Source organism: Microtus pennsylvanicus, chromosome 2 (genome assembly GCF_037038515.1).
Source record: "Microtus pennsylvanicus isolate mMicPen1 chromosome 2, mMicPen1.hap1, whole genome shotgun sequence".
NCBI lineage: Eukaryota > Metazoa > Chordata > Mammalia > Rodentia > Cricetidae > Microtus > Microtus pennsylvanicus.
Window position 1 is genome coordinate 12,573,979 of NC_134580.1, and position 23,439 is coordinate 12,597,417.

Consider the following 23,439-nt stretch of genomic DNA (forward strand, 5'->3'; position numbering starts at 1 on the left):
GTCACACCTGTGCACACCTGTGCATACCATGACGTACACCCCATGTGCCTGTAGTCTGAGTGGTGGTGACAAGGCAAGGTGCCGGCCAGACTCATGTCATCTCTGATGTTATCTAGTTCCTCTGCTGTCCATGTGTGCTGCTCCATCCAGAAAGCAGTGGTCAGAGTGAGCCTCAGGGTCTGGGGAGTGGGTGACACCCCTGCCGGAGCCATCCACTTAGGGTGAAACCGCCATCCACAGGGACTGGAGTAGGCGGCACTTACTGATGATATCTGTGGCACACCTATGTTACCTGGAGACCCAGGTAAGGAATGGCTCTCCAGGCTCTGTTGACATGGAACTTAGTGTCCCAGGGGAGAGAAATGTGGGCAATGCCCCAGGTGAGGGGGAGGACCTTCAAGAAGGGACATGGCTGTCTGTGTAATGCCCCTCCTGACACTGTTATGAAGGCACAGAGCCGGCAGAGCAGTACTCATAACCCAGTACCAGCTAAGCACGTCCCTCCTGCATCTGGGGAGTGGCCACTCACTGTGCTGATGACCTCATTCCCCTCTCAGCTAGAAGGGGGAGGTGGGCAAAGGGAGGACCTTAATGCTGTCCAAGATGTTCAAGGTCTAAGATGGCAAAAAGGCAGTAAGGAGATGGGAACCTCGTGCTGACACGGCAGTTCATGCTGCAGATGTGTCTTTCCTATGGACCAGTCATGCCTGCAGTTCCACTGAGGTCATTCAGAAAGCACAGAAATCGCACAAAGGAAGGTCACTGAAAACCCCACCCACTGGGTCAACTACTGTCACCACCTCTAAACCACCACAAAGCCCTGGCATGATGGTCCTCAGGCCACTGTGGCAATCACTGTGGTACTGTTGCCCCATATGTGTGCCAATACCTCCCAGAGATCCCATGCAACCCTGGAGGCAGAGCTAGGCTCCCTCGGGCTTTGCTCAATGCCTGCTGGGCTCCGGCCCCCCAGCTCCCATTGCCTCTCAGCTCAACTCCCAGCAGCCTCACTGAGCACCCGTGGGCGCCAGGGAAGAACAGATGGCTCCCGGTCTGGCGCTTTTGTGTCCCATATGAATGGGGGGAAATTGTGCTTTTTCTCTATAACTAAGAGGAATGTTCTTCCTAATCAGAGAAGACACTGCCGTCGTCTTCAGATGCAGAAACCTTCCGCCAGCATCCAGCTTTACTGTAAAGGTGCCTGGGAATAGGAATCCGTGCAGGGAACAAAGAGGAATGTGTGTGTATGCGTGTGTGTGTGTGTGCGTATGTGTGAATGTGTGTATACATGTATGTGTGTATGCGTGTGCGTGTGTGTATACACACGTGTGTGTGCGTATGTGTGAATGTGTGTATACATGTATGTGTGTATGCATGTGCGTGTGTGTATACACACGTGTGTGTGTGCGCGTATGTGTGCATGTGCATGTGTGTATACATGTATGTGTGTATACGTGTGCGTGTGCGTGTGTGTATACACACGTGTGTGTGTGCGCGTATGTGTGCATGTGCATGTGTGTATACATGTATGTGTGTATGCGTGTGCGTGTGTGTATGTGTGGACTCAGGGCACACCTTCAGGAAGAGGAGCCCAACTGCTGGTGTCTTTAATACTACTGAGGCACCTATGGGGCAGAGGCACTAACCTTCCCTACAGCAAGCAGGTTCAGTCAAGGCGGTTAGAGAGTGAGGTCCATGACAACATCGGCTCACAAACCCACAGGTGTACAATTCAACTCTGAAGGTCAGAGCCAGCCCATCCGACCATGCTTCACAGGGCCACTCTGCTCTCAGGACTCAGAGATGATCCTACAGTGTTACTCACCATCCCCCAGAGCGAGGAACCTCCTGAAACCTCATCCACAAGAACTCAGCCGGTAAGAAGAGGACCCTAATTAGAAACAGCATCGAGCTCGGCACTTCCTTCTAGAGAACGCCTATAATTAGTTCCAGGAATTGAAAAATTGCTTCATTTCATCAAATATTTTGATTAGCAAGGAAATTAATTGTACTGTGTCTTCATTTGTATTTACAGTGGGTAAAATGAATGCTAAAAATAACAATAATGGCAAAACTGCCTGTCCAAAATAAATAAATAAATAAACGGAGCATTGAAAACCCAGATGAAAATGAAGCCTGAGTTCTGGAAAGGAAGGTGCCCACTGCCCACCTGTGATGCCTGCCTGAGAGGTAGGGCAGAGGCAAGAAGGGGAGAGTGGTGCTCATGCCCCAGGGAAGACTGTCCTAGACAGGTGTCAAGACCCAGGGCTCTCTGCATGGTGAGGCAGTAATACCACCACCCCAGGCTCCATCCCGAGTGTTCTGTGGCCTGAGGACTGTGGAGGCTGATGTGAAATGTTTCCACAGGCTCATGAGTTTGAACACTTGGCCCCCAACTGGGAGACTGTGGGAGGATTAGGAAGTGGAGCCCGCCTAGAGGAATATGTCACTGACCTTGAGATTCCCAGCCCAGGTTCTAGTCCCCTCTCTGCTTCCCGATCCTTAAAGATGTGAACACATTTCCGTCACCATGGAGCTGCCCAGGGCCTGCTGCCTGCCACGATGGACCATATTCCCTCAAAATAAGCATTTCCTTCTGAGGTTGCTAATTACAGCTTTGCCTAGAGAATTCCTGGCTTCCAGAATGTCTCTGGAAAGGCCCTAAATCAAACCAACCTTGTCAGTGCTTGCTGAGGCTGACCTAGAAGCTGCCGGCCATGCTGAACTGTGCTGCCTTCACGGGGCACAGGCTAGACCATGTAGTTTCTGTGATCCTCCCACTGTCCTGAGCAGCTGGGGCTTTCCAGTTCATAAAGCCACAGGGCTGGGCTCTGAGAGGTGAGACTTATGCTGTCCTCAGGGTCCTCCTGCCAGTGACAGAGCTCAAAGTGGTCCCACTCCAGAAACAGGCCAGTAGGCACCCATGATGATTCCTGCCACAGCCATGCAGGAGAACACAACAGCCTCCTTGGAAGAGGATTCAGAAATTCCCAACCCTACAGGGCAGATGCCAGGTACCAGACTAGAGCTGTGAAGGGAGGAAACAGGGTGCGGGTAGCCTCTCCCGCTGCTTCTAACTCGCCCTCACAGGCTCCTCAGCAAAGCCCTGCCTGCTCCCTCACCGCCCCCTCTGCCGCACTCTTCTACGTCTCCAACTCACCTCTGCACACAGTGGGCACTCACACACACTCCACACAGGCCCGTGCAGAATCCCGCCTCACAAACCCTTCTAGAGCATGAAACTGCCCTAAAGTGCAAAGCGTCAAAGCCGCCCCTTTGGCCCTTCAATGACTCAATAAACTCAGGCGAAGTCGTTTATGAGCATGCTAATAAATTCCTCTACTCAAATAACTTCCACACCACTGACCACATCATCACCAAGCATTCGGCACAAACGGGAGTCTGGCAGGAAACGAATACAGACATTCGGTGCTTGCTGGGCCAGGGATCCTGCGAAGCTGTGTCCGCCACAGTGCGGCCAATCTGTGTAACAGTCCTAAGGGCCTTCACTTTACCGGAGGGAAACTGAGCATATGAGTTTCCAGGGTGTGGGATTCTAATCCCAGCCCTAGGTATCTAGTTCAGGGGGTTGCACGTGATGGTGCGGGGGAGGCAGGGGAAGGTGCCACAGATCTCTAAACCTCAGTTTCTTCCTTTGTGATACAGCACTGATGCAGCCTGCTCACAGCATGCAGCAGCATCATGGGACCAACCACGGGGACTCATGGGAATGCCTGAACGTGGCCGGCTCAGAGCACCTTCCTAATGTCCACCTGTATGGTGACATTTGATTGTGGATTACAGGAGGGTGGCAGCAGTTGGCCAGGCACAATCACTGGGTGGGCAATTTGTCCTTTCTTCTTAATTTCTCAGCCCACTCCAGTCAGGTGTCCGCAGGGGCCACGAAATAGAACTTTCCAGGTTTTGTTTGTTTTTGGAATGGTCATTTCTGTCAAGCTGGGTCACCCAGTGGGGTCCTCTGAGGACACTCCCGTGTCCATCACGTGCCTGGACCTGGGATGTGAGGAGCCACCATGTACAGCCTGGGAGAGGGTTCTGATCATAGCCATTCTCTGCAGGAGTTCCTTGACACCGTGACCCTGAGGTTACCTCCTGGCTTCCTGGCATGACCAGCTGGCATCATTGCTAAACCACCCCTGGTACTGAATAGATACAAAAATACTCTGACCAGGACTGGTTTTCTTCAAGCAGGGAGATGCTGTCTTCACACAAAGCACTTGGGTGTGGGAATGTTTTTCTGGATGCGAGGGGGAGCTTGGCTGGGGAGGGACAGGAACACGAAGAGCGGCCTGAGCTGTCACCCAGCACCTGTCCTTAGCTGACTGCTGCCCTCTAAGCTGGTCACTGGTCACATTTCAAGTCTAACATGCATCTTTCCTCCTAAATGCTGGAGAGGTCCAAGTGTCTTATCCTGAAGTCAGTGTAAAGGGTTTCCGATGATCAACACTGGGGTCACCTTCATGGCTCCATTGGCCTCGATAACCACAGACTGGTTTTCCTGTGAGTGTGACGGGCATGGGACCTCAGGCCTGGCTCAGGTGGACTCCTGGGCCTGCCCACAGTGGGACTCCAGTTTTGGTGGGCTCTTCTGCCCTGACCCTGCTTCTTGCCAAGCACCAACTGCATCGGTGCTTCTGGAAGTAGAAGGAGCCTGTGCAAACCAGCCAGAGTGGGAGCCAGGACCTAAGATATAGAATGACAGGTGCCCCTGTGGGAAGGGTTCAAGACCCACATGCCTGCTCAACAACCACCAGACGGGAGAGCACAGACATGTTTGAGAAGAGACATTGAGGCTCACACTGCATGGCAAACGGGCGGAGTGAGATGAGGATTACACTCTGTCCGTACACTGAAGGGCTCACTGAGGGCATGAGCACAGTCCTACGTCCCAAGGATCCAGCGGCCATGGATAGGCAGTGATCTCTGCTGACTTCCTTTCTGCAGAAGGTGCTGGCTTCCTTAATTACACCAGTAATCTCTTTAATTACTTGCTTCCTCTGTGTCCGCAGAGGGAAAGGATGACTGGTGTCCCATTAATGAGCTTAAGAGATGCTTTACCCAGCCCTATCACTTCTGACCTTTCCTGGTGAAGAGCCTGGGATTAAGCTGTAGCAGGTTCAATGAGGAAAGCTTCAGCTTCCCTCCACCTTCCCAGTCACATGGAGCAGGAGTCCCCAGTCATTCAGTCATTCTTGGTGGCCCAGAGCAAGGCACCTACGCTCTGAAGAGCACTTAAGAGCTGGTGGGTGGCCTCTGTCCCCGCTTCTTGCTCCAACTGGTGAGTAAACAGGACAAAGGACACCCACATGGTGTCTGTGTGATGATTCCCTTCACAGGGGCCTATGGTCCCTTAAGCCTGTGGTCCCTGGCTCGGCTTGAAATCCTGGTAAATGGCATCTTGTGGTTCACCCAGGCTGAGGTATTCACCTCTCAGCCAGGTGTCCTCAGAATGCTGGGAGGTGTGCAGGGACCAGGTGCGGCTACCTCTCTGCGGCATCCTCCTCACTGTGGTACAGGTAATCGCTAATAAACAAAGGCATAGAGAGGGTGGCAGCAGCCGCCTCTGTGGGCTGGGCTCTTCCCGTCTTCCACTGCTGATCACTTAGTATCACTCCACTGGCCCTTCCTCCAGAACCCTCATGGGGTGTTGGGCAAAGTGTGTCTGGAGGTGAGGTGACTTATAAAGAGAACCCCTAATAGCTGGCATGAGCGCCTCCAAGTGCCCCAGGTAGAGCCTTAGTGGTAGTTCCCCCCCCCCCGGGGTGGTCCTGTGTGACCACTGAGGTACAGGCTCTGCCTCTCCCACATCTGGCTTCTACGGGTCTTTTGTTGTGCCGCCTGAGCAGACGTGGGCACTTCCACACTAGCATCTGCCTTAGTTACCTTAGGACCTTAAACCTGGCACAAATCTTCCTAAAGACCTCAACTTCACCCACATGCAAGTGACCCCATGCTGATAGGCCCTGATCATTCCTGACAGTCTTAGCCAAGACCCCTCTCCCATAAGTCTCCCTCTCACACAGGCCTGTCTCCAGCTTTCCACCTGTTTTGGAGCACACCCTCACATCAGGCAATTGACCTAGCCCTTGTTCACTATCCCCTGGGCTGGAGCAGGCACTCTGGAAGGCAGGGACCACACACCAGGTGATGTATAATTTCCTGTAACTCTGCTCCAGCGGAATCCAACACCTTTGGCCTCTCTGGACAGCATGCATGCACGCTCCCAGACACAAACAAATAAAAAAAATTTAAAAATTAAAAATAATTGTAAAAGGAACCCCAAGAGTGCTGAAACCTCTAGCAGACCCCAAACCCCATTGCTTACAGAGCCTGCCTGGAAAGACCCATGCAGAGGAGCAGAGAGAAGGACCCTGTCAAGGGACACCATGACCAAGGCCACTCTTATAAAGGAAATCAATTAATTGGGTGGCTACAGTTCACAGGTTTAGTTCATTGTCATCATGGGGGACACGGTGGCATGCAGGCAGACATGGTGCTGGAGAAGGAGCTGAGAGTCCTACATCTTGACTTGTAGGTCACGGAAAGTGGTCTGCCTCACTGGAAGTAGTTTGAGCATAGGAGACCTCAAAACCCACCCCCACAGTGACACACTTCCTCCAACAAGGCCACATCTCCCATTAGAGCTACTCCCCTTGTGGATCATTTTCAAACTGCTACATGCCCCAAAACAGCCACATTGATCAACAGAGGGACAGTCTCAACTCTCCCTTGAAAGCAATGAATTCAAGCTAACTAGTGTATGATGGACACATGTGGCAACCACAGATGTTCCCTAAAGCCATGAGTACTACCCACATTCAGTCACCGAAGACTTCAAAAAAAATGTTGATTTCATATGATGCAATCTAATATAGACAACTGTTTAAAAATATCTTATAGGGAGTTGCTTTCAAGATCAATAAAGATATTCCTGCCCTTTGATCTCAGGCATTTTTGTGCTGGGCTTCTTTAAAATGTAGACATATGGGGTCTGGGGAGGTGGTTCAGTAGATAAAGCGCTCATCACGCAAGCATGCGGACCATAATTGGATTCCAGCACTAGAAACTGGGCAGGCACATTCCTAAACCAGCACAATCCTAACTGCGGCCTAAATACCTATTCTTATACTCACATGCAGTGATATTTCATTTGTATTTTAACAAACAAAGCTTGCCTGAAGATCATGGAGTAAAACAGCTGCCCTAGTCAGCCTTACAGACCAGGCAGTGGTGACACACACCTTTAATCCCAGTAGCCACACTAGTTTGCATAGAAACCAGGTGGTGGTGGTGCAGGCCTTTAATTCCAGTACTAGAGAGGATTATAAAATGGGAGGAGACAACTCTCAGTCAGTCTCATTCTGAGGATTCTTGAAGGCAGGATCGCCATTTCAGATTGAGAAAGACTTACGAGCCAGTGGCTGGCTGTTTTGCTTTTCTGGTCTTGAGGCTGAATCCCAATATCTGAGTTTTTATTAATCTTGCTACACCCACAGATAAATGTAGCTCTCACCCCTCATCCGAGAAGCTCCTTTTTCACAACAGATGGAGACATCATGGACAGAGATACCACAGAAAGTCAAAACTGGCCAAAATGAAGACAACAGATGACCACAGGGTGTCCAGTCCCAATGGATGTATCTACAATACAACCCTTCTCCTGAGCCTTGGGGGGAACATTGTGGAAGGGAAGGCTGAAAAATGGTTAGAACCAGAAAACCAGAAGTCTGCTGGGAGACTGTGTCTTCTAGCTATGACAGGGAGGCTGTGGCCATGATATCTCAAAACCACAGCTGCCTAAACAAGACCTGAACAATGACGAGTGGACACGCCACGGTGGATGGGGGAATCTCACAAGCTCCACTCCTAGATGGAGAGACACAGGTAATTAACGGCTCTTAAGAGAGGGAAACCCAGACTTCCCCAAAGATGAGCTCCCTGATAGGTTATCCAACCCCAAGAGGTCAGCCCTAAACACATCCACATACAAGCAACACCAAGTGGACCTGTGGTGGTTGGAAAGAAAATGGTCCCGAAGGTAGTGGTCTAGCTGGAGGAAGTGTGTCAAATGCATTAAAAATGGAAAAGACCATCTTCAACAAAGTGCAGAAGCATCGGCCTGGAAACTGCCTTTCTTGCAGTGGGCAGGAGCAGGGACATGACTTGGTGGAAGCCGTCTGTCACCTCGCTCACCCAGTTAATAGTGAGGAAACACCCAGGGATGATCGGGAGCTCACAGCACTCACAGTGACAAGCCACCATCACTGTGGGGTCACATGGCTGCTGCCTTTTCTGAAATCTGTACAACAAACACTGTGTTTCTGACAAGAGGAAGAAAAACATAACCACAGTGGAGAGCAACGGCCACCAGACGTGAAGATCACAATCCTGCCACAGACCAGGAGAAGGTCTTTGCAACTTACAGGCAACAAGGGCTGCAATCTCTGCAGCTGAAATCATTAACACCAAGGCAGAGGCTAATGTGGCTGAAAACACAGAGAATGGCGGGGCCACGGAGCATCAGGAAGTCCAGTGTGCACTGAATAACCACCCAAGAGATGCAGGCAGCATCAGAACCAATAGCTATTTCACATGGAACAGCAGTGTGTGTGTGTGTGTGTGTGTGTGTACTCCTCTGCATGCTTGCACATGCATGTTTACACATACGTGTATATGAATACATGTGTGTCACAGAAGACAGGCACAGAGGTTATTGTCTATCATGGAGGAAACCCAAGATAACCTACATGCTTCCAGCAGAAGGGTGTGAACACACACACATATGTATACATGCATGTACAAGAATACTAGTGTGCTCTTGACAGATTCCATTTAATATTGAGATTATTTTTTGTAATAGCTTATGTAAGTGAACTAAAGCCAATGTTAACATCAGTGAAAACTGGGCATGCTGGCTCATGACTATAATCCCAAGTCTTAGGAGGCTGAGGCAGGAGGATGTCCACAAGTGGAAGACTGGAAGCCAGGCCTCTTGGGTTTACACATCAGCCTGTACTCACTCACTGGGGAGGTTACCCAGAATCTCCAGGCCAGAGTCTTATAAAACTGGCATACTATATTAGGTGGTGCCTAACCAGGAGGTTCCTGCCACTAGCTCTGTCTCCTCTCTAGGTCTTACCTATTATACATATGACCGAGGACAGTGAGCTTGGGTGTCAACATGTGGTCACACATACACAGACAACTGGAAAGGACATCAAGAAAGGACCAAAGCAGTCAGCACAGAAGACAGCCCCATCTATCATAAGCTCTCTGTGGTTTATCTACTGGTTTGTTCCTCCTATCCCTCCATCAGGGGTCCCAGGGGTCGGGCAGGGGTCACAGCAGGTGACACAGGTCACACAGAGTGCTGTAAGGAAGGCTGTCTACTCAGTCATCTAGGCTGGAACCATCAGTGATGCTGATCCCACTTCTGAAGCCATGGGAAGCAAGCTGGCGACAAGTGCCAAGTTCATCCAGAGTCCCTCTCCGGGCATGACAGAGAAGAGCCCCGTGGGCAGCTGTTGCCATTGCTCCTCCATGGAGTCCTCCCTGGCTTCCCACCTGGGTGTCCGTCACGACCCACCCCACCTGCACATTCATCTCTGCCTGGAGCTCGGCCGGGGCAGCCCTCAGTAGGCTACCGTGGCCTCGTTTTCCTGGACGTCAGAACATCTTCTGGGATCTAAGAGCCTCTGAGTGTGAAAGGCAAGGAATAAAAGCAAGCACTCAGGCTTCTTTCAAATGAAAGAAAGCACTTCCCCGCGAAGTAGAGGATACACTTTCCCTTCCAGCCCTCCACACAGTCCATCAGCTTTTCATTTTGAATCATCTGTCCCTTGTCGCTGTGTTGCAGGACGACACCTTACCTCTTCCAGGAAGGAGCCGAAGTTCTCTAGGAAGTATTTCCAGTGTATGGTGGGCGTTAGGTGGAGTCTTAATTTCCTCAAAAAATAATGATATTGGTTATCTGTTAGTTTCTGACAGAAACTCTTCAGGACATCTCCAAAGTCCATAGCCTTCACGAACCCAGTGTCCTCTTTATCCAGTGCAGAAAATGCCTACAGCAAACAAACACAAGGAAAGCTGTTAAGGCTACTGGCAAATGAATGTTGCAGCCTATGCTTGAGGGGCTGTGCCCACACCATGGGCCAAACCGTGCAGCCACCCTGACACACTGCAGGTAGAGGCATGCGGTCATCAACTGGGAAGGTGTAAAAACATGAACTGTACACTTATTTCTTTCCATCTGGTCAAAGAAAATCATTCATTCTTACTGCACTGGGAAGTTTGTATCAAGCAGTAGACTTGAGATGCCCCTCCACCCCACAGTGTTTCTCTGTGTAACAAACCCTAGTTGTCCTGGAACTAGCTCTGTAGACCTTGAACTCACAGAGATCCACCTGCCTCTGCCTTCTGAGTGCTGGGATTAAAGGCATGCGACACCACCACCTGACAAGATACTTTTTTTTAAAGTAAAAATTTAATGTGCCTGCAACCTCCAGTCCAGCTCCCTTGAGCCTGCTTTCTTCATCTGTGCTTTGTAGGAACACCTTGGGGCAGAAGAGCTTTACAGCCTGCAGTCACTGAGGAAGTGGGGCAGTCCCTGGCCCTGGGTCCTGGGCTTAGATGCTTGGCTAAGTCCTGATCTCCCTCAACTTCAGCGCATTCTCCCTGAAGCGGACTTAGCTGAGGGTGGTTGTGAGTGAGTGAGTCTTTGACAGAAAGGTATAAGGATGTGGGGACCAGGTGCACAGCCATCTGAACGAAGATCCAAGCCCAACGAGCAGTTTGTGCTGTAAGAGTGCTGGAAGGTATGTGGTGTGGGACACACCGCGGCATTCTGGATAACGCTTGAGAAGCAGTGTGGGTCCAGCTCCCTCTCGCCATGGGGCCTGAACCTCCTGGGTGTCTGTGGGTAAACTCGGTCTGCTAGCCACAGCATGGGTGTAGGGGCTGACCAGGAAAGGACTTTGAAATCTATAGAACGCTGCAAGGGTACAGTGTTGCTGTATTGCCTGGAAACAAGACAGGTGTGTGGTATCTGCAGTGGCACTCAGGGATGTATTCAGACGCCTGGTCCCCTCTAGTGGCCATCCTGAACCAGTCTCACCCTTCCTGGTAAGGGCCTCAAGCACATGGTCCTAGTGGCCTCTGGCAATCTGCTGGTCTGAGCTGACTGTCACCTGGGGTTGGTATGCTAGCCACCTGTGGACCAGGCTGGGGACACACCTTTAGGAGCATAGTTCCAGCCACCACATCACATAAAGGGCCACTCAAAGGACAGCGGAAGAACACCCTTCTCCTTGAATGACCCACAGCTTTCTGGTCTCCTTCACAGCTGTCTTCGTGACACCTCCTGTCCTGTTAAACCTTCTGAAGGCCACTTTAACATCACTTATCCCCATGGGTCACTTTCTTAAGCACACTGAGAGCTCATGAGATATGTGAGCCACTGTCATTCAGTCTCTATGTCCTTCAAAACAAATTATACTTGTGTGTATGAATGTGAGCATGTGTGTGCCAAAGTGCAGGTGTGGAGGTCTGAGCATAGCCCCAAGTGTCAGCCTCATCTTATCCCTTGTATGAGGTTGGGTGTCTCTGTCTTCTCTGCCTGACCCTGTAGCCTCAGCTTGTCCCTGAACTCTGTCTTTTCTGCCTGGTCCTGTGGTCTCAGCTTGTCTACGAACTCTCTGTCTTCCCTGCCTGGTCTTGTGGTCTCAGCTTGTCTACAAACTCTGTCTTCCCTGCCTGGTCCTGTGGCTTCAGCTTGTTTCTAGACCATCTCTAGCTGGCCCTGGCCTCAGGCTGAGCAGGGTCAGGGTGATTGTTTTTTGTTTTTTTTTTTAACGGAGCAATCCTGGAGGTGAAACTGCTCCAATCAACAACCTGGATCCAGTAGATGCTCAGGAGACTGTGGGGGAGGTGGATCTGGACAGGGCTTGGAGCCGCTGGGAGGGATGGAGGTGACTTTAGCTGACTGGGCTCTTTGCAATCTACCCTACCTTTAACAAAGCAGGCTGGGAGGATTCCACAACTGCCTGCATGCTCTTCACCACCTCCTCGGGGTTCAGCTTGGAGAAGTTGGTCCGTGGCGAGCATTCTTCTCTTTCTTTTGGCTGAGCTTTGCTTGTCTTGCTGATCTCAAGTGCTCTCAGGAAGTCGAGGGGATTGATGCAATTGTTATGCACACTGATGCCCAAGCTGCTCCCACAAAAGAAAAGAATAGATTCATTGAAAAGAAAAGTTGCTTATTCATTCAACAAACAGTTGCAGAATACAGGGGCAGTGTGGGGGAAGAGAATGGCTTGAAGAAGAGGGTACCCACCCTGCTGGCACAGGCCCACTTGTGCTGGTTTCTGTGTGTACACATGAGTGTCACCACAGAGAGGAACAAGGTGAAAGCTACGAGAGGCAAGACTGAGGGCTGCCCAGTGGTGAGGCCACGGGCTGGGCTGCCCTATCCTGAAGGCCCAAGACCTGACAGCTGGGCACTGGGGCTCAGAGTTTCAAGGAGCAGGAAGCAGCAAGGGTTGCTGGGTGAGAGATGCTGGCCCGCCCTTGGGGCCTTTGCGGAAGGACTGGGAGGACAGCAGACCTAACTGGGCACCAGCCATCTGAGCTATGGGCTGGAGAGGAGCTTCCTGTCATGGTGGTGTGCACGGAGGCATGGCAGGGGAACTCAGAGGAGGAGTGTGTGTGTCAGAGGGAGTACAAGGACGGGGGAACTGAGGCAAACACACTAAATTCTTTTCTAAGTCTCACTGAAATGAGGTTGTCAGGCCCAAAGCTCTCTGAGGGTATTGTGTGAAACCTATCTAGTTTAATATTTCCTCAATAAAACCTCCATCTCAGTATATGTCCCCACAAGGGCATCCATGGAGCAGTGACAGCCCCTTTGTGTCCTCAACTTGGACTGGGAAACAATTCCCTTCAAATTGCAAAAGAATAACTTGAGTAAGCTTGGAGAGTTTCCTACATACACCCAGTGTGACTCAGAATAAAATTTCATGCTTTCATTGCCCCAGCTCCTGAGCTGGGGACATAGCTCAGATGGGAAAGGGCTGCTAAATCAGATCACTGACCTGAACTGGATCCTGTCCTCATATTCTTTCGTTTGTTTGTTTTAAAGGCTAGATGCAGAGGTGGAGGAGACATGTGGATGCCCGGGGTTTGCTACCATAGCCTACTTGGTGAGTTATAGGTTGGTTTCCTGTCTCAAAAAAAAAAAAAAGAAAGAAAAGAAAAAAAGAAAAGAAAAAGGCAGACAACATTCATGCGTGGTGTATACACATATGCATGTGTACCTGCACACGCACACAAAAAGGTTGCTGCTTCTGTGATTCGGTTACTGGAGCCCTTGAGTACCAGCTCAGACGCTTGAGCAGAAGAGAAGTTTTCAGTGACTCGGATGCTTCTGAAGGAGAGGCAAGAGCCTAGCTTTGCAAGGTACAGCTGCAGAGCAGCTCAGCCTGCTTGCGTTGGCATGGATCACGTGACAGGGACACAAGGAGACAGATAATCAGCACTGCTTCATGTGTAGGGAGGAGCTGCCAGCGAAGTATTAACATGCAGCAAGAAAGCAAATGCATATGCGGACCTCCTTGTGAGGGTTTGGAAAAGTCTATTTTGGATCCAGGAAAGAATAATCTACATGCAATTACCAATAGTCAAGATGTTTATCATCAAGGGGTCTTTGAGGAGGAACAAGCGACTCAGTGATGGATTCTTATTAAGGCTTTGACGCACAGAAAAGTTGATCATCCATTGAGAGGTGGAGCGCAGAAGCTCCCAGGCCTTTTGTGCTGTTTATAAAAGTATCAAGTCTAACTACAATTTAACAAGACTCTGTCAGAACCACTTAACTAATTATTTTCCCATGATTTACTCATTGAACATACCAATTCTTATTCACCTGGAAATAGATTCAGTGGGAAGGCTCTGGGAGGAGGGAGAGAACATGAGAGCAGTTGAAGATGGCATGGCCCTTCATTTCCATGTATCACACATATCACACAACATACATAGCCATGACTAGCATGAGCTATGTGGGGGAGATGACCCCAGGCAAAAAGGGAGAAGCTGAGTAAGCGGAGAGGGAAACACAGACTCACAGGACAGGCAGGGCCCTGCAGCAGAAGCAGGAGCAACAATGGTGGCCCTGCCCGCATTTCATAATAATGGCCAAGACTTCCAGAAGAAATGGGAGCGATCAAGCCACAGGTCCAGGAAGCTGGGTGAACACGGAGCGAGGCAAACCCAGGCACAGCAGATGCAAACCAACAGACTCAAACCACAGGATCCCAAAGACAGAAAGAAAGATTGCAAAAGGAGCCAGAGGGAAGGGCAAAGTGTTCCTATGCAGGATAAAAGCAAGAAGCACATCAGACTCCACCAGAAGTCAATGGGAGACGGAAGCGGGTGTCAGAGCATTTGAGTGATCAAAGAATTTGCGTTCTGTCTCCAGGGCAACTGTCCTTCAGAAGGGCCGGGAGCTGGATATACTGGGGCCTTGCTCAGGCCAGCCTACTAACTGAAGGATTCTATAGTCCTCCCACAGGTCCAGGGTCCCCAGGAGCAGAATTTCCAACAGACAGATGTTGTTCAGCATTAACACATCCTGAGTGTGCTCTGGGATTTGTGCTATACCATTTGTCTCAAGTTCAAGTTCACCTGGGAGCCCTGGGTCTAACCTGACAATGCTCTATTTGTTGGTAAATTAGCATCCCCAAGAAAGGCTTTAAAGGTGCTGACATTGGGAACTTCAAGGAGATAATGCACCAGGTTTGCCTGTAGTGTAAACCATGCCAGACACCTCTCCAGGGAACTTCCTTCTACTCTGCTCCCAGCATCCCTGGTAACATAAGCATGCTTTTGAAAGATGTGTCCAACGTGAAGGACTGTTGCAAAAGCCACACTGAGGACAGATTTCCCAGGTGGAGAAAACCAGTTTTAAAAGGCTTAAAACTTTTATTTATGTATTCATCATGTACGCATAAGTGCATGCATGTACATGGGCCACAGTTTGCATGTAAAGGTCAGAGGGCAACTTGAGGGAATTCGCTCTTTCCTTCCATAACCCAGAGCACTGAACTGAGATGGTCAGGCTTGGCAGCAAACACCTTTCCCCACTAAAACATACCCCCCTCCCTGCCACACACACACCAAGAACATTTTGAAAAACAGTTTGCTAATTTCTGATAAATGAAATTGGATGTACGTGAATCAAGAACAGTATACCTGCTGCAGGACAACGACACCGAGAGGACTGGGAGACAGTCAGAGAAAGAAGAGTTGGAAGTGAGAACCGAGGCACTCTCCTAGAACCCCAAGAGGAAAGTAAGAGATACAAATTAAGGGAGAAAGATCCAAACCCTTGCGGCGTCGAGTCAGGGTGGCTTCAGTGTTCAGTGTCAGGGGCTTCAAAATGAACAAAGGAGTGGAACTCATGAATGAGCTAAGACAAGAACACTTCCAGAAATCACAGAACACAAAACAGCGTGCCTTAGGAGACTGAACACACTGGACAGGGCATTTGTCACAGGGTGAGCTGGGGATTTATCAGTGGTGACAAGGAACCAGGACACTAAGCTAAAGGGAAGAATAATCACATGACCCTGAGGACAGTACTGTGTAGAAAGGAAAAGTGATGGCTGGTCACTGGGAAGGTGTATCCTGCTGGAGGACCACCCAGAGTCAGGCCCAGCAACAGAGAACTGGGCCATTAAGTTCTGTGTGTTTGTGTGAGGTGGTAGAAGCTAAGGGCTGAGAGACAGGAGAAGGTCTATTCCAAGGCCAAGAGCAGAAAGCCTTGAGCTACTGACTGTGGGCGTGGGAGGCAGGGGCAGGGGCAGGGGCATGGGCATGGCCAAAAGGACTGCTACTTCCTAGGAACTTCCCTGGGAGAAGTTAAGCCCTGGCCAGACTGGTCTCTGTGCTTCTGGCTAAAACACAGAACAGCAAAGCAACAAGTGGAGGTCACCTCAAGGTCAACGGTGTGGAGTAGATAGAAGAAAAGGAAAAAGAACGGCATCGCCAGCCCAGTACAGCAAGGGACATACTGGGGGAAGAGGAGGGAGGAAGGGAGGGGGGACAGCAGGCAACCTCTTCAGAAGGCTGATGAGCTCCTCTTCCTTCAGGGAACACCCACATTCTTGCAGCGCGTTCTGCACCTTGGAGAGGGCTGCAAAGCCCGTCTTGGATTTTTCTAGCATGTTGAGTGCCTTGCTGATCTCTTCATAATGTTCCATGAGCTTCTCCCTGAAAGAGAAGCCACCCCAGACACCTAAAGCCAGGAGAAAAGCGATTTTTGATGCCCACTCTGCTGTGACAACTTGATTGCTCAGCCAAGAGCTAATTTGGAAGGTGCTTTGTGGGCTTGGTGCGATGTTTACATGAAAAGGTGTCCCTGAGAAAAGCTATCAGCCTCTGCCACTGCTGTTTTATTACTGCTATCATTAGCAAAACTGCCCCGGAGAAATGTCGGCCCTGTGTTTGTGTTAGAGCTGGTGCTTTTCAAAGGGAACCAAGAATTTAACACAAGGATATGGCAGGCAAGAAAAATGCCTCTTCCCTCAGTAAATGCGAGTGTGCACCTACTATGTGAGTGTGCTGCTGTGGGTGTTGGGCACACAAGGGCCTCAAATAGGCATCCTCAGTGGAACCAAGATCACAGGGGGGACAGGTCTGGGGTCATGGAGAGGACACACGCACAGCACAGTGGGCTGGCAGGAAGGAAGAAGAGCTGGTGCGAGGAACCCCCAGCCCCACAGCTGCAGTGGACTGCTGTTGTAAACACTGGAGTTGGTCTCACTTGACACCAGCTGACCAACACCAAGGTGACAGGACTGTGCTGTGCAAGTGTGAGGGCCTGAGCTTAATCCCCAGCACCCATGTGATCTGGTGAGCAACCCCAGTTCTGGGGAAGGCAGACAGGCAGAGATCTCTGGGTCTCAGCTGCTAGCCCAGCCTAAAGACAAGCTCCAGGTCCCTGAGAGGCCTTGTCTCAAAGATCATGGAGAACAGCACCTGAGGTTGACCTCTGGCCTCCAAATAGCCACAGCACACACATGTACATGGGCACATGCATTCTCCTGCCTCCCCTACCTAGCGCGGCCTGTGACAGACTGTCTAAATTCTGTCTTCTTCAGTCTTCCATGTCTCCAAGCATCTTTCTCTGAAGACACTGAGGGAAACACCCACCTGGTGAGCTCAGGTGCCATCTTGGTTCCTGGCTGTCCCTGAGGGGGACAGAATGGGTTATCTGTTCTAAACGTTAAATCTGTTCTGGCTCTTGTCCATCATCTCCACTTCGTATTTGTGGGATGGCTCCTTGAGCAAGGCTGGAAACAAACCGCTGAACCAAAACTGTCAGAATGCAGGAGAGTCAGGCTGCAGTGAGGCACTGGCTGGTCGGCAGAGAGAATGGCACTTGGCAGAAGCCATGTGGAGGCCCAGGCCCTTCCCTTGCGGGCCTCCTGACTTGCAAGAGGCTCGAGATGCTGACGTCTGACCCAGGTGAGCATGCTGGGTGTCCTGAGTGTACCAACAGCACATGCCTTGGGCTGCTTATGGTGTCCTGTGAACCCAGCCCCATGCTACGGCTACGGAGCCCCAGCTTGTCACACGACACTGCCATCCCGCTCAGCTCTTCGAAATGAAAGCGGATGAAAGTGGAGAGGATCAAAACAGTTTTGGGAGATACATATTTTTAGAAATTGAGGCATTCAGCATTTCTTGGACTGTCTTGTGAGCAGCAATTATTTCCCTTTCTGAGTAAACATGTGCACAGAGTAAATGAGGGCTTGGAGCAGAGATGGAAAAACGCCGCCAAGCAGAGCTACTGTCGGCCCACACTGAGCAGCACTGTTCCGGGGTCTCGTCCTCCTCTGGCTCTGGCCGGGGAGGCTGACAAGGACGCCGCTGTTCCCTTCCTTCTCTGCTGGGTTTAGCTGCCCCCTCTCCGTGTGCCTTCTAGAAAGGGCCTGCACCCGGGGCTGATCACTGTGGCTTTTCTGACTTTCATTCTTAAGAGCAGAATAAAGGCCTGGAGAATGGATACAGGACCACAGAAGCCTCTGTTTCACCTTCAACGTGTACTAGGGCATGCCTAGCAAAATTAAATCCTTGCAATTGAGACAAAAACCTATTTCTCCATCCCTTCAGTTCATCTACTGATCCAATCGGCGTTCAGAAAGCCAGTTGCCCTGATGGGCGGTCATCATTTAGTGATTCCTGCAAGCCAGGATCTATGTGTGTGCTGCTGGTGTGCACGGAGCCAGCAGTGGTGGTGCTGGGTGTTGTTCCTTAGAAGTCATCACTTTGTTTTGAGCCAGGGTCCCTTCCTGACCTGCAACTCCCCAGGTTGAGAACCAGCTGACCAGTAAGCCCCAAGGGCCCACTTTTCTCCAGCTCCTCAGCACTGGGTTTGCCAGCAGGCAGCACCATGCCTGGGCCAAGATGATTTTTTTTTTTTTAAGAAAATGGAGCTGATCAGTTGTTTGTCTTCTCTGGTAAGACGGTGCCGTGGAGGCAGGAGGTCAAGCAGGAGTGTATGAGTGATCTGGTCCTGGGGATGAGAATGTAGTGTCACGCTTATCTTCAGCTCATCCCTGCACTGCCACCAGCAGAGAGGAGAGAAAGCGCATGCCTTCAGAGGGCCAAGGAGCCTCATTACTCACACATGGGGGGAGAGACGGGAGTGAAGACCCTCGTGGGTAATGAGGCCAGCCCTGTCTGCTGAAGATAAATTCCACTTTTCATCAGTTTGTGGCATATTTGATTTATACCAACCTTGCGTGTATTTTACACTGAATTTCACAAACTCAATTCTCGGCCTGCAGTTTCTGGGGTGCAGTAACTTCGACACAGTCCAGGGGTAAATTCCACCTGCTTGCCTCTTAAACCCATCTCATTCCTATTCTGCCCTGTGTCTGTGGCTTCCTTGCTTCCTTTGGGGGTTCTTCGGCAGCCCCTTTTCTACTTGGGTGCCATGTAGTGTGTGGGGTGGAGATGGGAGCTGAGTCCCACCATTTGATAGGACAAGCAAGGGACAGTCACACACACAGGTAAAATCAAGAGGAGCCACAGCCGAGTTACATATCCAATGGCTCACCCTCACTCCATGTTTCCCTGTCCTTGCCCAGGTACAGATATCCCGGTCTGTTCATTTCAAACCCCCATGGCCTGTGGACCATTGTCACGTGCATTCCAGTGTTTCCAGCAATTGTTTCAATAGGCAGACAACAGGTCATACTCCCCAAGGCCAGCATGCTGACTCAAGATGGGAAGGTGCTTCCTTTGTTGACTTCAAAGGTGTACTGTATGTCACCCTGTGCAACGGTGGAGCAACTCTGGGTTGTCCTGGGGATAAACCCTCTAAGCAGAAGTGGTGAGTTAAACCACAGCCATTCATTCATCCATCCGTTCATATAAAGGTGCTTACGTGATGCCTGTGGGGTATCACAGATATCCTATGGGGCCTACATTCCAGATGGGCCACAGCAGGGTGCAGGCACCATGCAGTGCACAACCAGGAAGTGCCAATATTCAAGGAGGGGCTAATAACATAGGAAAGAGCATGTGAGGAAAAGACGTGTGGAAGCTCCCTGTTCTGTAGCTCTTTGGCAAAGCTGATTTCTAGGCTCTACAGTGGGGCACGACGTTATAGCCTTATAGGAGTCCTGTCAGAGCAGCCTCCACTGTCTGGGTGAATGAGGACAGAATCCAGAAGCAGCCCCCAGTACTGACACACACACCTTTCGCTCATCTGCTGCAGCTCCTGGATTTCCTCCTGGATCTGCTTGGGCTTCGTGAAGTGACCCAGGAAGTTGAAATAGTCTTCCCTGTAGGGCCGGTGGACCTTTGGCAAGTACCGGATGCCCAGTCGCTCCAGAAACTCTTGGTACGTGATGTAGCCCCTTCCCTCCGTGTCAAAGCTGTCAAAAACAAAAACCATGTTGTCATCAGTGGCATGGAGGGTGGGCTGGCGTTCAGGGACCAGGACCACATCAGCAATTTGGGGGAAGTTTTCTTCCTTGCTAGCTACAAACAAGCCCAACAGACTCATGACAAATCTAGTCTCAGTCTGTGCCTCTGACCCTCTCTGCACCTATACCTAACAGGAACCCTGAGTGAGCCACACGTACACTGGCTGGACCATCAGAGTGACCTGCCCTAAGAGAATGGACTCGGATCACATGGTGGCCATGTCTGTGGTAACACGGTGGCAAATCCAGACAGCTGAAACCCCCTCTGCACACATTTTTGTTTCAGCACCCTCTGTGTAAATGGACTGTGCTAAGGGTTAGAAGAAACTCTTTCAGGAAGCGTATTCTATCCTGAAGCCTCGATAAATGAGTCCCACTTGATTCAAGATGTTAAAAGCCCCCGTTCCCACTTTGAAGAGACACCAATTACACATACCCAGCGAGAGAGCCTGGAAGGAAAACAAGATAAGAACTGTGCATTGTGCCTTTTAAGTCATTTTCTGTTATCAAGATTTTTCTGAATTATAATTCATTAAAAAAGGAATAATGGAGGTTTTATCTCCTGATGCTATTCACATAGAATAGAATTACTTCAATAAAAATTTTAAGGCAAATTGACCATTTTCTTTCTTCTTCTTTTTCTTTTTGAGGCATTTGTTTTTAACAGAAGGATTTTGGCCCACTGCTCACCAATGAAAAAATGATATCCATAGATGTGGGCTTCCGAGATTAATTTAGGAGCTACAAGAGTCAGGATCTCCCATTTAACACACGCCAGCCCAGTCCCCTGAGGGACAACGCTGGTTTTAGGAGGCACTGCTCTGTGTGGTACCCAAAGAGACACCCCGGTATGGACACACTGTGTCCTGCCAAGGAGGTGAGTTATTTTTTTCTTCTAAGAGCTCACATTCCTCCTCACAGGCAGAGCAGTGGACGGAAGAGAGCTGGCAGCTGTGGCAGGTGTGAGCACTGGTGCTCCAGTACGCAAGGATGCCACAAGTCAAAAGGCTGTCCCCCTGCCGCTGAGCTAGCGTGCCTGCCTGGATGCCTCGCGGAGATGTAGCCTTGCCTCTTAGCCTCTGGTCCCCCTGTGCTCTGTGGACCTGCAGTTTCCCTTCAGACCTGTCTGACATGGAGAGGAAGAAAGTCCCCTCTGGTGACTTTACTCCCTCAGCTGAGGCAGTTCAGGGTACCTCAGTACCCCTAGCAAGGCCCTACCAACTCTCAGGACCCATGGCAGCCCTTCATGGTAGACTCCGGACAGCTGCATGTGGGCTTGTTACCACTTATGAATAGCCCGCAAGCCTGTGCCAGGTGTGTGTGATTAGCACGACCTTTATACTCTAACCCGGGAAAGTACAGTCGGCCTGTACTTCCTGTGAGTTTTGTTTTCAAAACAATACACATGGGGCTGGAGAGGTAGCTCAGTGATAAAGAACACTGGCTGCACTTCCAGAGGGCTTGGGTTTGATCCACATGGTGACTCAGAACTACCCATAACTCTAGTTCTAGGGGATCTAATGCCCTCTTCTGGTCTCCTAGGACATCAGGCACATGTGTGAGACACGCACGCATATATACACACATATGCATATATGCAGGTAAAACACTAATACATAAGATAAATAAGTCTAAAAAATACTTAAATGAAGCAAAGCACAGAGCACCTGTCTAGCCTCAGGGCTGCACCTAGCCTGACACCAGAGTGATGTACCATGTGACTCAAGTAAGACACTCCCCAACAGTATTCCCAGGGCCCCCATTCCCACAGGAGAGCTGCTGAAAGAGGACCGTCCACAACCCTCCTTCTCACGGTCCATACTGGGGAAATCCTTTTCTTCCTCCCAGGTCTAAAGTCTCATGATCCTTACCTCCCTTGGATTCTTAGGGGCTAGTGAGGGATAATTAATGCTTATGGGGACATCCAGGCAGGGTCTGGATGCAAGCCAAGTTTGGGCTCTACCAGCTGCTGGGTCCAGGTCATGTCTCCTAGTGCATGCATACAAGCTTCCTGAGGCACCACTGTTATTTTATCCATTGCTCCCAGCTTGTAGGCCCGAGGCAGGCTTGCTATATATATGCCAGATGATCCTTGTGTGTGTGTGTGTGTGTGTGTCCTCGTCCGTGTCGCAGACACAGGCAGTGTATTTCTAAGGCACAGATTTCCCCCATAGCCTGTTCTCTGCTGTGACACTTGGGCTGAATGAAAAGGCACTTCGTCATTACATTATTAATGGAGATCACAAACAGGCTCTTCTCACCACAGAGACATGGAAGAGCAGATTGCACCGTTGCAAAAAAAATATTGCTATGAATGTGGATAATCATAGAGCTAATTCTGCTTACATAACCTCGCCCTTCATTATGCAATCCTCTGTGTAAAATTAAAAAAAAAACCAACTGCCTATAAAGGTTGAATTTTAAAATGGCTGTGCAACAGATGTGCCAAGGAAAACGTGTCCTGAGCGGAGGCCCCATAAAAGCTGGCATTTACCATAACAGTGGCCATGAACTCACGATACAGGCAGGTGACTCTGCCCATTTGGTGTGCAGTGTGATCAGTCATACGTGGGACCTAAAGACATGAGCATCCATCGCTCAGATTCGCTGGGAGTCAGTCCTTCATGCTATGGATGGATTCTTGCATGTGTTTCAGGACTGTTGAGTACCATGGCCTGGAGGTAAAGGGCACGGTCAAGGCTATGGGACATGTCCTGCAGATGACCCAGATCATGTGGAGGGGAACCAGGAACCTTGTGCAGCTAGAATTGGGGGATTCTCTATGGCACCATCTCAGAGAGTGGTTTGACGGCTCACACAGCTGCTCTTCAGATGAAAAGTGGCCGACTTCCTGTGCTGGTGTCCACCGGGCACAGTTAGCAAGTCCTCACAGAACTGCAATAGATGAGGTGGCCTCTGAATGTATCCCGTCCAGCGCCAGGTCACTTCCTCTGCTCTCCCAGGTGTAGCGCTCTAGCCTTGCATGGAGCCATGGGGCAAGGCTCCTTCTGTGCCTGCTGGAGTTCTTCACTGCTCCAGCCTGTGGCAAGGTCCCATGTTGAGCCTCATGAGTGACATGTTTCTGCCCAGCCAATCCGCTTTCTAAGCTGCAGGCCCTGATCACTCAGCCTTGAGGCACTTCATCTTGAGGCACACCGTGTCCAAACATCACCGAGTTGACACCTGCGCAGGGCATCCAGGCTTCTCTCTGCCTTCAGTGATGACAAGAGCAACCTCATTTCCTGTTAATGGAAAACAGGAGTGATGGCCCTACAGCATGGCTTCTTTCTCAGAGTTCTTGGTTAGATCTGAATACTGACATACATCTCCATACTGTAAAGCACTGTTTTATAACTGAGTTCCAACATAGGACCCTGACAGAACTAAGCATAAACCAACATTAAATTAAGTGCCTCCCATCTTCCAGGTG

General features: G+C 50.3%; 1 protein-coding gene across 1 annotated transcript in view; it reads right to left on the reverse strand.

Annotated features, from left to right (window-relative positions):
• Efcab6 (EF-hand calcium binding domain 6) overlaps positions 1 to 23,439 on the reverse strand; it is a 199,839-nt gene that overhangs the window by 19,879 nt on the left and 156,521 nt on the right. The window contains exons 23-26 of the mRNA XM_075963519.1: positions 19,779 to 19,958; positions 16,126 to 16,281; positions 12,027 to 12,225; positions 9,891 to 10,082 (exon numbers count right to left, since the gene is read on the reverse strand). Of these exons, the coding sequence (XP_075819634.1) occupies positions 9,891 to 10,082; positions 12,027 to 12,225; positions 16,126 to 16,281; positions 19,779 to 19,958 (727 nt within the window). The remainder of the gene's footprint in view (positions 1 to 9,890; positions 10,083 to 12,026; positions 12,226 to 16,125; positions 16,282 to 19,778; positions 19,959 to 23,439) is intronic.